General features: G+C 41.0%; 1 protein-coding gene across 5 annotated transcripts in view; it reads left to right on the forward strand.

Annotated features, from left to right (window-relative positions):
* Positions 1–12500, forward strand: part of LOC137992480 (ubiquitin-like modifier-activating enzyme 6) — a 55681-nt gene that overhangs the window by 25495 nt on the left and 17686 nt on the right. For all 5 annotated transcript variants that reach the window (XM_068837833.1, XM_068837829.1, XM_068837831.1 and 2 more), the window contains 11 exons: positions 2881–2947; positions 3764–3910; positions 4586–4653; positions 5735–5813; positions 7175–7252; positions 7380–7457; positions 8519–8567; positions 9663–9692; positions 10958–11063; positions 11585–11651; positions 11746–11784. In XM_068837833.1, the coding sequence (XP_068693934.1) occupies positions 2881–2947; positions 3764–3910; positions 4586–4653; positions 5735–5813; positions 7175–7252; positions 7380–7457; positions 8519–8567; positions 9663–9692; positions 10958–11063; positions 11585–11651; positions 11746–11784 (808 nt within the window). The remainder of the gene's footprint in view (positions 1–2880; positions 2948–3763; positions 3911–4585; positions 4654–5734; positions 5814–7174; positions 7253–7379; positions 7458–8518; positions 8568–9662; positions 9693–10957; positions 11064–11584; positions 11652–11745; positions 11785–12500) is intronic.

The raw sequence follows: 12500 nt of genomic DNA on the forward strand, positions 1-12500 counted from the left end.
AATGTTCATATTCAACAAATTCGGCACCATAGGGATAGATTTAACCCATTAAAGGAATACGACGGCGATGACTTTCGAATGCGTTTTCACCTTAGAAAGGACTCAGTCATTGACCTCGTAAATATTTTGGATAAAGATTTTCAACATCAAACAAGGAGAGGTCCGCTGCTTACACCAATGGAGCAAATGCTAATTGTTTTGAGATTCTATGCAACAGGAACTTTCCAGAGGGTTATTTGCGATTTATTTGGTATTTCTGTATGCCCGGTCATTCACAAGGTTTTATTGCGAAACAAAAAGGACAATTTCTGTCATTCCTAGAGAAGCTGGCTGATACTAAGAGAACGTTTTATGCTGTTGCGCACTCTCCAGGCGTGATCGGGGCCATCGATTGCACTCACACCAGGATCATACGTCCAAACAAAGAAAATGCTATTGGCATTTCTTAACAGGAGCAGTCTTACTCCGTCAACGTCCAAACGGTTTGTGATGGTGATGCCTTGATTACTAACATCGTAGCCCGCTGGCCTGCTGGATCGACTCACACACTTTTGAGAACAGCAAGATCGCAGACAAACTAAGGGCTAATGCTATTGATGGGATTCTTGTGGGTGACACTGGATACGCTTGTAGAGCATATTTAATGACACCAATCCTCAAGCGAAAGAATACAAGAGAAGTGCACTACATACTTCACATAGGTGTGTACTAGGAGTGTTATTTAGAGATGCTTTGGATTGCAAAGAGACGTTTTCTGTGTCTGCGCTTCGGACTGCGCGGCACCGCCTCGGCGAATACACTTGTCATTATTGTGGCCACTGCAGTGATGCATGATTTCACCCATAATTATGCATCGAGAACAAGACTTTGATGAAGACATTGAAGATGAAGAAGTTCCATTTGACATTGTTGCTGCTGCAGACGCAAGTGAGAATGCCAAAAGCCAGCTCATTGTTTCACGATAACTTGCTTAATAACATAAATGAATTAATTGAATTGCTTGTAAAATTCATTGACAACAAAATAGGGAACAAAAGAGAACTGAATTCTGTAACAAATTGTCATTTTAAAAAAAGGCAAATACCGGTAGCTTCAAAGTCAGCAAGTAGACTTGGCCCCACTTCGCATGCAATAACTTCCATCTCGTCGTTGTCTGGCCTTGTATCAAGTTCTTCTCCTGCATCATCAAATTCCTACTCTAAAGGATTAAGTGAGGCTGGGATTAGGTACACGACTAATTGGCTTACTTTGCTTGGGGAGGCATGAGCCTTTCCTTCATCAGTTTTTCTTGCTTCACGATGATGAAAGTCTTGCTCCTTTTTCGCGTGGAGTTTCAGCCGCCTCCAGTATCCGTGAAGCTGACTGAGATGGCGTTTGATACCGTTGGGATTTTGGGAGTTAAATGTAGTTAGAATTTCCTCCAATGCCTTTGCTTTTTTGCCAACATTTTACTGTGATAGCCTTTGCTTTCCACTTCTGAAAAGTCTCTACCCAATTAGGCCATTAAAAGTTTTTCTTGTGCGTTGACATTTGCTGTGCAACTTGTTTTCGAAGCCATGTTGCAGAAACATAACCACTATCCGGAAATTTGCATATGAAATAACTCCGCAGACGATGCATTTCCTCGTACGTGAGCTGTGATTTAGCTATTGACTAGAGAAAACACCGTTCTGTCGCGTTTCAATAATGAATTTTAAACATCCTTTAGCCGTTGTTTATTGAGACAACGTCTAAACCGTGGCTCAGCCCTAAACATTGCCTAACTTAGACTTCGTTTAAGTAATCGACCCTTATTGTTTAGTTAACATAGTTTTGAAATCCAAAGAAAAAGAAGTAGCACTTTATTAATGAGGCTCATTCAAGAGCTTAGCTGTATCAATAGCGGCCTAATACTTCTTAATTAAAACTCATAATGGTGGTGTAACACTGAGACAAAATATTGCCCGTTGGTAGCTATATAATTTTTCTGCATTTTGAAAAGATCTTGAGATAGAATGAATATACAAGTTAATAAAGAATGAAATGACTCTCAAAAGGTGATTGCATCAGATGGTTATAGATGTGGACCAGTATGACTTTTTGGTATTCTACAAAATATTCCTTTCATATGACATATTTCATTTTAATTTTATGAGAGCTAGTTGTGCCAAAAAAGCCAGCCATCTTTAGTGCTCTTAATTCTAGTCACTGGTCTATACAAACTCTCTGTCTGATATTACGGTTCTTCAGAGCAGCAAGGACTGTTTTTCCCATGTACCGGTACTTGCCAATTCTCCATGTCAATTTACCAACATGCCAGTTTTGGAGATAAAGTCAGAGAGGCCAGACTGAGATGGTTTGGACAGATCTAGAGGAGGGATAGTGAATATATCGGAATAGGAAGCAGAAGATTGAGGGTTAGATGCAGGCAGATGATTTGCTGTGGCGACCCCGAAAGCGAATAGCTTAAAGGAGAAAAAGACTCGCAAAAAATCTTGTGCAGGCTTGAGAATTGGCATGCAGCAGTATGACAGTGATTTGGCTTGTACTGTATGCGCACAAGTTTCAGCAACGATATTTATGATTTCTACATTTTTTTCTCCCGTTACTGCATGGTCTCATAAAGACATTGGTTTCTCCCCTACTGGTCTTATGTTATATTGTTTTATTGGTTTGGATTTGAAGTACAAGTGTCTTTTTGTCGTATATCACTTTCTAGATTTTTCAGACTCGTATAATTATCCTGTTACAGTACCTTGGAGGATACATGAATTCTGCAAATTTTAGTGGAAAACAATGTAACTTTTACATCCTTATCAATAATGGTTTGGCCACACATAGACAAGCGGAAATCTGAAATATTGGTTTTTGACATTTCCATTGTGGTGTTTATCCTTTTAGAAACAATGAAGATGCGATGAAATTATGCGAGTTGGCAAAAGCACTTAACCTCAAGGCAGTCACTAAGGTAAGGGGAAGAGACACATAGACAGTAATGATGTATAAGTCAAGAGCATTTTTCTAGATATTATTATGCGGGGTGTTAATTTATGTAGTGCTTTTTGCCATGGGCCCAAAGACTTGAAGCACTCTTCAACAGTTTGTGAGAGAAAGACCTCTCGTGGTGGAAGGGGCAGTCCTTAAAGTCTTCACAACCACAATCTTGGACACTCCATGCTCTAATTTTGACTTCACTAGAATGAGACTTCAATAGGTCACTTTGGAAAATACCATAACACTCTTTGTCTTGGGACTTACAATGATCCCGAGAGAAAACAAAAACAATGCTCATGCAAAATTTGGGAGACAAACAAAGGGTATTAAATTATGGTATTTTCCGAAGTGGCCCATGTCGCTTGTCGCTTGTGTGAATTTTAAAAGGTCTCGTGTCGGTGCTTTGTCAATTTTGCACGTTGCTGTCGGAAATTTAAAGAAAGGATGTCGTTTGTTGCGATTTCTCTGTAAGTGCTGTCGCTACTTTTTAGGCCGTGTCGCTTGTCGGAATTTACCCTGGCAGAGCCTCTTGTATACCGCGATCAATCTAAATCTCTTCATCGTGCAGTCAAAAGATGACTGACTCGTTCCCATGTCACTCAAACGTCAGAAATTCCATTTCTTGAAGAGTTTGTGTGTTTGCTTAATGGAGAAATTTGGCATCGTGATTATGGCAACTGGAAAGCATCAGACTGAAATCACGCTGCGTTTTGCCAAAAACCAAAAGGGAATTTGTTCGATTTTGGTTCATAGCTTCCCTTTGCTTAGTTAGTTTGTTTGTTTTTCCTAGGCAGAGCAAATGGATGACAAGTTGTTGTTTCAACTGTCTTTCACATCACGGGGCTGTTTCTCTCCCCTTGCAGCATCTCTTGGTGGAATTGTGGGTCAAGAAGCGTTGAAAGCCTTAACTGGAAAATACACCCCTTTAAGGCAGTGGGTACGTAGAGACCACCAAATATCTACGTGCAAGATCGTTTAATTGACTTGATATGAACCTCTTTGACATTGATTTAATTTTGAAACAGGGACCAAGTCCATATTTGATTCAACTACTTTTTAGTAATAATGACTTGTGTGAAAACTGCTGAAAATTGTTGAAAATCTTCAGTTTTATTAGCAATGTAAACAGGAAAAGACATATTCACCATGGTCAGAGATCTGTCTTGTACCGTACAGTGGTGTGTCTCATTACTTTTTGTGGAACCATTTTCTATTGTTTTGTACACCAACATGGCCGTCTCATCACGTGCATGAAAACCAAGGATAAACCGGTCTGTGAAAACGCCGTGACACAAACACAATTGAGTTGTAGGCTCCAGGTCATGGGTTCTTGATACAGACAAGTAACGTCTCTTTTCCCCCAAATGCTGCTCTTCAAGTACAGATAATCAACTGCATTTGCCCTTAGATAAAAATAACGCTAACCTTTACCCTTACCTTATTGCTGGAAATGGGTAGCAAATGATTAGACTTAAGGGGGCTCTTCGTGTTGGATGACAAAAATTGGGTGTGCATCTAATTAGGGTCAGTCCTGGACATAACTGCAACTGTAAAATTCATTTTTGTCATTTGCCATTAGCTTGCGGTGTGATTTTCCTTTCCTGTTTGATAGCTTTACATTGATGCCACCGAAGTGCTCAAGGGACAAGAGGAACTGGACAACAAATCGTTTTTACCAAGGTTTGATGACGGTGTTAGGTTCCGTCCACACGTATCCGTATTCGTTTGAAAACGCAACTTTTTTTCTCCGTTTTCAAAACAATTCGCGTCCACGCGTTGCGTTTTTGCATCGTTTTATAATATTGCGCTGAGTGGATTGGAACTGATAGTGTGACGTCAACGTTTTCGAAATGTTCCGTTTTCGTCCGCCCACACGTGTGAGCGAAAACAGCGTTTTCAAAACGTTTCACTCTGGAGAGCGTTTTTGAAAAGTTCCGTTTTCAGTGATCGTTTTCATCGAATACGTGTGGATGGAGGCCGTATCCGTAAAGACAAAGTTGCGTTTTCAAATGAAAACGGATACGTGAAGATAATTTATTTTAATGTCAAGTGTACATGGACTGATTGCCCCAGTCTCTCGAGCTGGAGGCGTACGATTCAAGTCTATGACAAACTAGAAAAGGAGAGGAGAGGGGAAAACCTGTCGGAGCAAAGTAGAGAACCAACAATTTCAACCCACATTTGACGCCGAATCTGGGAATTGAACCCGGGTCGCGTAGGTGGGAGGTGAGTGTTCTAACCATTGCGCTAATACTGCTCCCAACGCTGCTCGTCTTGTTTTAGGTGTTGGATTTAAAAGGTCTTTTAGGTGAACGGATAGAGAGGGTTTCAATCGAGTGTCGTAAAACCAAAACCAAAGCAATTACTTTGGCCAATCAAAAAGGACAATCCAGTAAACCTATCAAAACTCGAAGTAATTACACGTAGACGACACAAAGCGCGGGAAAATGTGCACGCGCGAGCCACAGTTGGTTTTGGTTTCACTTCTGATTGGTTGACAAAATGGCGCGAGAACTTTGAACCAATCACTGAGTGACATAATGCAAAACCAAAGTAATTTGCTAATTACTTTCGACACTCAATTTGAAACCGCTTTATCTTACAAATGCATTGTACGTTTCCATTGCATATAATTTCTTGCGCTATCAGCACGCACGAGCATTTCAGCTGGTTGTTTTCGTCCACGCTTAGGTTCGCATTCAAATTGATGTATTTTTTCTTTGCCATTTTTCTTGCAATGATGATCTTTTCCCTTCCTCAGGCAGGATCGTTACGATTCGTTGCGCATTTGTATTGGAGAAGAGTTGCTAACAAAATTGTCAAATCTAAGGTTATTTATGGTGAGAAATCCGTCTTTTTAAACTTTCAAATGATTTTGTCCTTGTCACTTCCTGTTTTTTCACACACTATACTAATTTGCTGTTCCCAAAAAGAAGATTTAACTATCCACTATTGTAAATTTACACAACTCGACAGGACAATTGATTCGTTTAATTTGTTTGTCCTCTATACAACAACTTTTCAACAATAGTATCGATTCGAAAGACTCGACAAAAGTGACTGCTCGGCACGAAAAAACTCGGCTAGGGGCCTGTTTTCGAAAGTCCCGAGAACGTTTCGCCCCCAGAAAGCCAGTTGTCAAGCTGCAATCTGCTTATTTTGAAAAGCTGATCCTTTAACATGTTTTAATGTAAGCAAAACTAAGAGGATTGCGAAGTTTGATGGCTTGGAACCTCGGCGTTGCGAAGATATAAAGGGAATTGTGGCACCCGAAATAGGCCCGAAAACTTTCGGGACTTTTGAGAAACAGGCCATAGGACTGATCAACGTCCAATATACATATGCAAATGTCAATCAAAGAAACTGTCCAAAACAGAACAAACAGGTGTCCATACACATCTAGGTACAGAATTCTTGGGTCGTGACTCATATTGTTAAGTTGTTCGCAACATCCTCTACTGCTGTTTTCAATAAACTGTCGAAAGTAATTTGGCGATTGCTTGGTTTTCTCTACTAAACACGATGATGGGTTTAATGAGGTTGGGTTTAAATTGGTTGCAACATCGAGTTAGCCGATTTGGTCTCTTGTTTATTTGGTTTAAAAATGGACACTTTTCTGACGCTGATGTTGACTAGGACACTTTGGGTAAATGTTAATCATGGGTGATGGACTCGTGCTTTGAATATATCAGAGCAAGTTGTCGTTATTTTAGACCACCTATATTTAGAACGGCATCTAGCACCAAGAATTGTCAGCTTATCCTGAAAAGAGCACTGGAAAATGGTAAATGGTTTTGTCTACAGTAGAAGTTCGCTTTGCTATCGAGCTAGTTCACAGGCTCCCATCCCGCAGGTACCCCACTCAAACTGAACACGACATGATTAAGAACCCCAACTTGACGGGGGCTCAGAACCAGGCAAGTTGTGGTGGAGTTGAATTCGGGATCATTGAAGGCAAATCCAGGCAGTGCCCAGTGCGGGATTTGAACCCGCGGGAGAACCCTTACGGCATATCGGACGCCAGGTCGCCCCCCTTTTCTCCTACTAGGGGTACTAGTTTACTCTTCGCTATAGTCTCCCGCCCTGTTTCATCGTCGAAATATACAACTCTTAATTCATTTACTATCTCCTTCACAATACTGTGATCAGTTGTTCGATGTTTGATTGATTTGAGACAGCGGAAGTTTGTTCTTTTCTGTAGGTTGGATGCGGTGCTATCGGCTGTGAACTGTTAAAGAACTTCTCTCTTTTAGGAATTGCAGCTGGCCAGAGTGGCATGGTATTTTTATCTTCTTCTTCTTTTATCTTTGTTTTTTTCTGTTTAGTAGTACAGTAGTCGTTCATTTGCTATTGAAAAATAACTGGTTTTCAAGTTTTTAAAAGTTTCCTTATGTTCCATTTTGCAGATGACTGTAACAGACAATGACCTCATAGAAAAATCGAATTTAAATCGCCAGTTCTTATTTCGACCGCACCACATTCAGGTAAGAAAGCGGAATTAAGATTGTTTAAAACTATGCAGCTGCAAGGATGCCGGCAAAATGTACTAGCCAAGTTAGCAATTATGTTGATGATAATGTTGATGACGACGGCGATGGTGATGTGGACAACGAACACCATAGCGATGAGGATGACGACGATAGCGATTAGGATGACGACGATAGCGATGAGGATGACGACAATAGCGATGATTATGACGACGATAGCGATGAGGACGACGACGATAGCGATGTGGACGACGACGATAGCGATGAGGACGACGACGATAGCGATGAGGACGACGACGATAGCGATGAGGACGACGACGATAGCGATGAGGACGACGACGATAGCGATGAGGACGACGACGATAGCGATGTGGACGACGGCGATAGCGATGAGGATGACGACGACAGCGATGAGGATGACGACAATGGCGATGACGTCGACCACGATGTCGAATTTGGCTGTTGTAGCTTCTAAAGGAAAAAAAAGCTACAGTTTTTAATAGTTTAAGAAAAGTTACCTTGAGCTGAGAGTAGGACGGTCAAACCTTTAGAGATTTAAAAAAAGTCCACGATTTGACTTTTCTCTATTGCATTAGTGTTAAGTTGCATTATGTGCCAATACTTGGAGTTATTTTGTTTAGACTGGTAGGCTTCGTCTAACAGGTCATCATGATGTCATGGTTTATGACCTTGCATTAAACCATTGAAGATTGATCTGTATAGACCTTCAAGCTTCATCAATATTCTTTTAACCAAACCTACAACCACAGTCTTAAATAATGAATTAAAACTTGGCTGTGATCACAGCGATCAACTCAACTTCTTTGAACATATCTATCTACGAAGAGTCGCTGAACCAACCAAATTGTTCACAAAAGTGAAGCGAGGCTAGCGATTCAGATCAGGGATATGAGCAAGGGTACAATGGCCACGTTTCTTCTCAGAACGATGTCAATGGTTAGACTATGGAGAAACTTGCAAGTCGATATCTGTCGCACGGGGAAAGTATAATTAAGTATAGAGGGAAATAAATTTTGCTTTAATGTCTTTTTTTGCAGAAACCCAAGTCAGTGACGGCTGCATCGTCAGTCGTGTTAATAAATCCAGGTAAGTGGAATTGTTGGCTTAAATGCCTTACAGAATTCATATTAATTTGAAAACAAGGAGTGCAAAGGAGGAAACACTTATCGATGCCGAAGACAATAGTGAGCTTAAGCAAGATCGACGACAGACACCAGCTGCTAGAAGCGTCATCTGGAAATACGAATACGACTTCGCGTTATTGTAATCATTTTACCGTGATTATTTCACTTTGTTGGGGATGTAAATTTTGGCGTGATCCCGCTGCTATTCTCGGTTTTCACATGACGTCACAGCCGCCATATTTGTGCCCCTAAACAAAGAAAAGGCGGCCATATTTGTGTCCCGACCCAATCCTCTGGGAAGTGAACTCTTTTATCATGCAAACGCTTTCTTTTGTTTTCGTTGAGAAACATGGCTGTTGATCGCATGAGTGAAATTTAGGAGCGGTCACGGAGCATATCAATTCGCTGGGAGTCGATTTTAATGAGGGAGGAAAACCGGAGTCGAGCAACCACGCCAGTCTGACTCACCAAAGTGTACAGCACGGGGTATTAGATGGTCACGCATCTCGGTCTTGACCTCTTCCAACAGGAATTAACTCAATGGAGAGCAGACGGCAAGCAATCTCATTGCCAGAGTCATGGTTCCCTTAACCTGCGGTCGGGAAAGAGAGAGTCAAAGAGTCAACGCCAAAAAAGGCTTTATGTGATTGGCTGTTGAAAAACGGTTTCATTTCCTGCCTTTTCACCGGAAGTTACGAGGTTACGGGGTTACAGAAATCGGAAGGATACAGATTGTATCCTTCGACTTGTACATTTTATTCTTTAAAGCCTCATACTGATCTTCCTTTACGGGGAGTTCAGATTTCCCTAACTTCTCGAGAGCGTAGTCCAATGTGTTGTGAAAATGCCATATTTTCAAAAGTTTGAGTTTCCACGCATAGTTAGAAGACCCTTCACGAACGCGCAGTTATTCAATCGGAACCAGAGTTTCCGGTTTTGGATCCAGTGCCCGTTCCGCTTGACAAGGGTAACGGGGCTCTGGGAACGAGATTGAGACGGGGATTGCCATTGACAATCCTTGCGCAGTGATGACTGTTTTGCTTTTTTTTTTTTCCAGATGTCCATGTGGATCCTCATCAACACAAAGGTAAGTTTTAAGGTTAAGGCTAAGGTAGTTTATTGGTTGCCAGTTGGCTGAATTGCGTAATATACATTTCTAAATTACAATAAATAATATGTTATTTGCCAGCTGGGAGGTCCGTATAGCGAAAAACTGTGACGGAGGTCCTGAAAATGCGTTTTCAAGACCGAGGTCACAGCTTTTCACTATACGGACCGACCCGTAACTGGAAAATAACTTTTTCCCCCCCCCCCCCCCCCCCCTCTCTCTCTCTCTTTCTCTCTTAAATCACTTTTTAATTACTGACTCGCGCAAACTAAGCGTTTCAAAGAGAAATCGTTTTTAATTTAAATTTTATTTCCACGTCTCTTGAAACACTTACAATGTACTTGTGTGTAAACAGATTCGGTGTCAAAAAATGGAAATTTAAGGTCATTACACAAGCTCACACAACCAGGGCTAGGTTTCCGCCCACTCCCAGAGCCAATCAGATTGCATGATTCGCAGAATTCTGCCCACTCGCGCATTGAGAAAAAAATAACGTAAAATATGTAAGTTAAAACAAGAAAAACTGTCTAGTAATATGCACTTCTTAACTGAGTGGGAGGGTCGGACGGAAAAATATTTGGCCCGAGGTTATGGCGTACGGACCGACCGCCAAATATTTTTCTGTCCGGACCGACTTCAACTCAGTCAAGAAGCATTTTATGGTATGGGCTCTTACACTATTCATGAGGACTCAAAATATGAAGTTTGGACAAAGTAAGTTTAAAAATGTGCACAGAAAATTTGTCTAACATGTTGTTTGCATTTGCTTTCCTGGCTGTAAATAACTTGGATCTTTAAACGCGTCCAAATCCTCTGAAATCGAATCGCACGGGGCAGTACGTATTCCTAGCAGGGCTATACGACTTTTTCCGGCCCTCATACGGGGATTTTCCCAATAGTTTTGATAAACAAGACTATTAAGAAAACTGGATATATTTCAGAAATTTAGGAACTGATTTACAACTATTCTATGAGAATAAGAATAAGAATAAGAATAAGAATAAGAATAAGAATAAGAATATTGAAATATGTACACTTAGTTATTGTTTTCCTTTTTCTGGTTTGAGAAATAAATGTCTTGAAAGGACTTATGCAATTTTTTGTTTCAACTTGTCATCACATTTGCCTATTGGCCACAAAAGTATACTGCCAGAAAATATCCGTGGCTTTGAAACACCTTAGTAGTTCGCGTGAAAGCTGCTTGATAGCGCATCTGGGTTTATGTACTGTTCTTTTTCCTGTAGTTTGTCCAGAAACCGAGGAATCTCTTTACACAGATAAGTTTTTTGAGAGTCAGGATCTCGTTGTCAACGCTCTGGATAATGTAGAGGCCAGGCGGTATATGGATAGGTAGGTTGCCATACCCTCGACGAAGAATAACTAACTACTTTACCACTTAACATCATCGTGAAGGGAGGAGACGGTGAGAAAAAAGGAGGAATATCAAATGGAAGAACTTGCTCTTCACTTGTCCTACCCCACCCGTATGAAAGTACATTCAGAAAGCCCTCGTGAGATTTGTGCAATTGTCACACGCGGTGGAATGAATTCGTGTGCACTGAAGTGAAATGTAGTGTATTTGCTGGAAACGAACAGCCCAGAAATTGTAGCTTGCCTTTCCTCTTCTTCATAACAGTAGTCTCTACTATCCCTCAAAAGTGTGACATGACCACCGATCTGTTCACCAGTCTGACTACCACGTTCCTGTCTATCGAATTTTAGTCCTGTTGGATAAGGTTAATCCCTGGATAGGTGACCAACTGGGAGTGGCTTTCGGGTGCAGGGGTAACTTTGTGATGTTAGAATTTGCCTCTAATCAATGAGGGCAGGATTGATATTCTTTTAGGGACCTTTTTTCTGTCTTTCTCCAGCCGGTGTGTCAGTACCCAAAGAGCCTTACTGGAGTCGGGAACTATGGGACCCAAGGGACATGTCCAGGTAATTGAAGCGCCGAATTTTCGTATCATTCGCAAGTCCGCAAGTAACCATTACTATTCTTAACTGTTATCCAATCTTCACTATATTTTAACAGGTCATCGTTCCTCATCTTACTGAGTCTTATGCAAGTCAGGTGCGTATTGCGAATGGCAACGGATAAATTTCGTGATAATTTTAACTTGTTCAATTTCCACAAACTATACTCTCTTCTTTAAGCGAGATTCAGAAAGATAAACTTAAGACACTTATTTGATGTTAAGGGCGAGCGTTTTTAAAACACTAGCGTGAGTGGGAAACCATTCAAGTCCCATAGCTGGTAATAAGCTTCTCGTCAACTTCGTCCTCAAGGCTGTCGGTGGAGAAAAGGTCTGGAAACGGGATTACAGTCTCGTTGGCCCGCACTGACACACACACACACACACACAAAAAAAATGTATTATATATTTTTTAATTTGCGGAAGCAATTGTGAAATTAAAGTTTCTTCGTTTTCATAAAGTCACGAAATTTAAGTGTCCCGAAACTGAAATGGCCACGGGAAAATCGAGTAAGTGTAATAAGGTATTAAAAACGTGGTATCTTTCTGTTGACTGTGTAAACTGTAATTTGAGAGAGCTCCAGGAGTTCTTGGGAGCTACACCATTATTGCGTCTTTTTAAAATATGCGGACTTTTCCGTCCAACTCTAAGCAAACAGCTTCCCTCTTTGGTGGGTACATGGATCGGTCAATTACAACGCTACATGCTTGCGAACCATTAATTGACCCATTCCTCTTCAGTGATTGAATGCAGTGAAAACCGAAATAGTTGACTTGAATTTGAACTGTGCAGTCCGCAAGTTCTTGTAAAGCT

Source organism: Montipora foliosa, chromosome 2, assembly GCF_036669935.1.
Source record: "Montipora foliosa isolate CH-2021 chromosome 2, ASM3666993v2, whole genome shotgun sequence".
Taxonomy (NCBI): Eukaryota; Metazoa; Cnidaria; class Anthozoa; order Scleractinia; family Acroporidae; genus Montipora; species Montipora foliosa.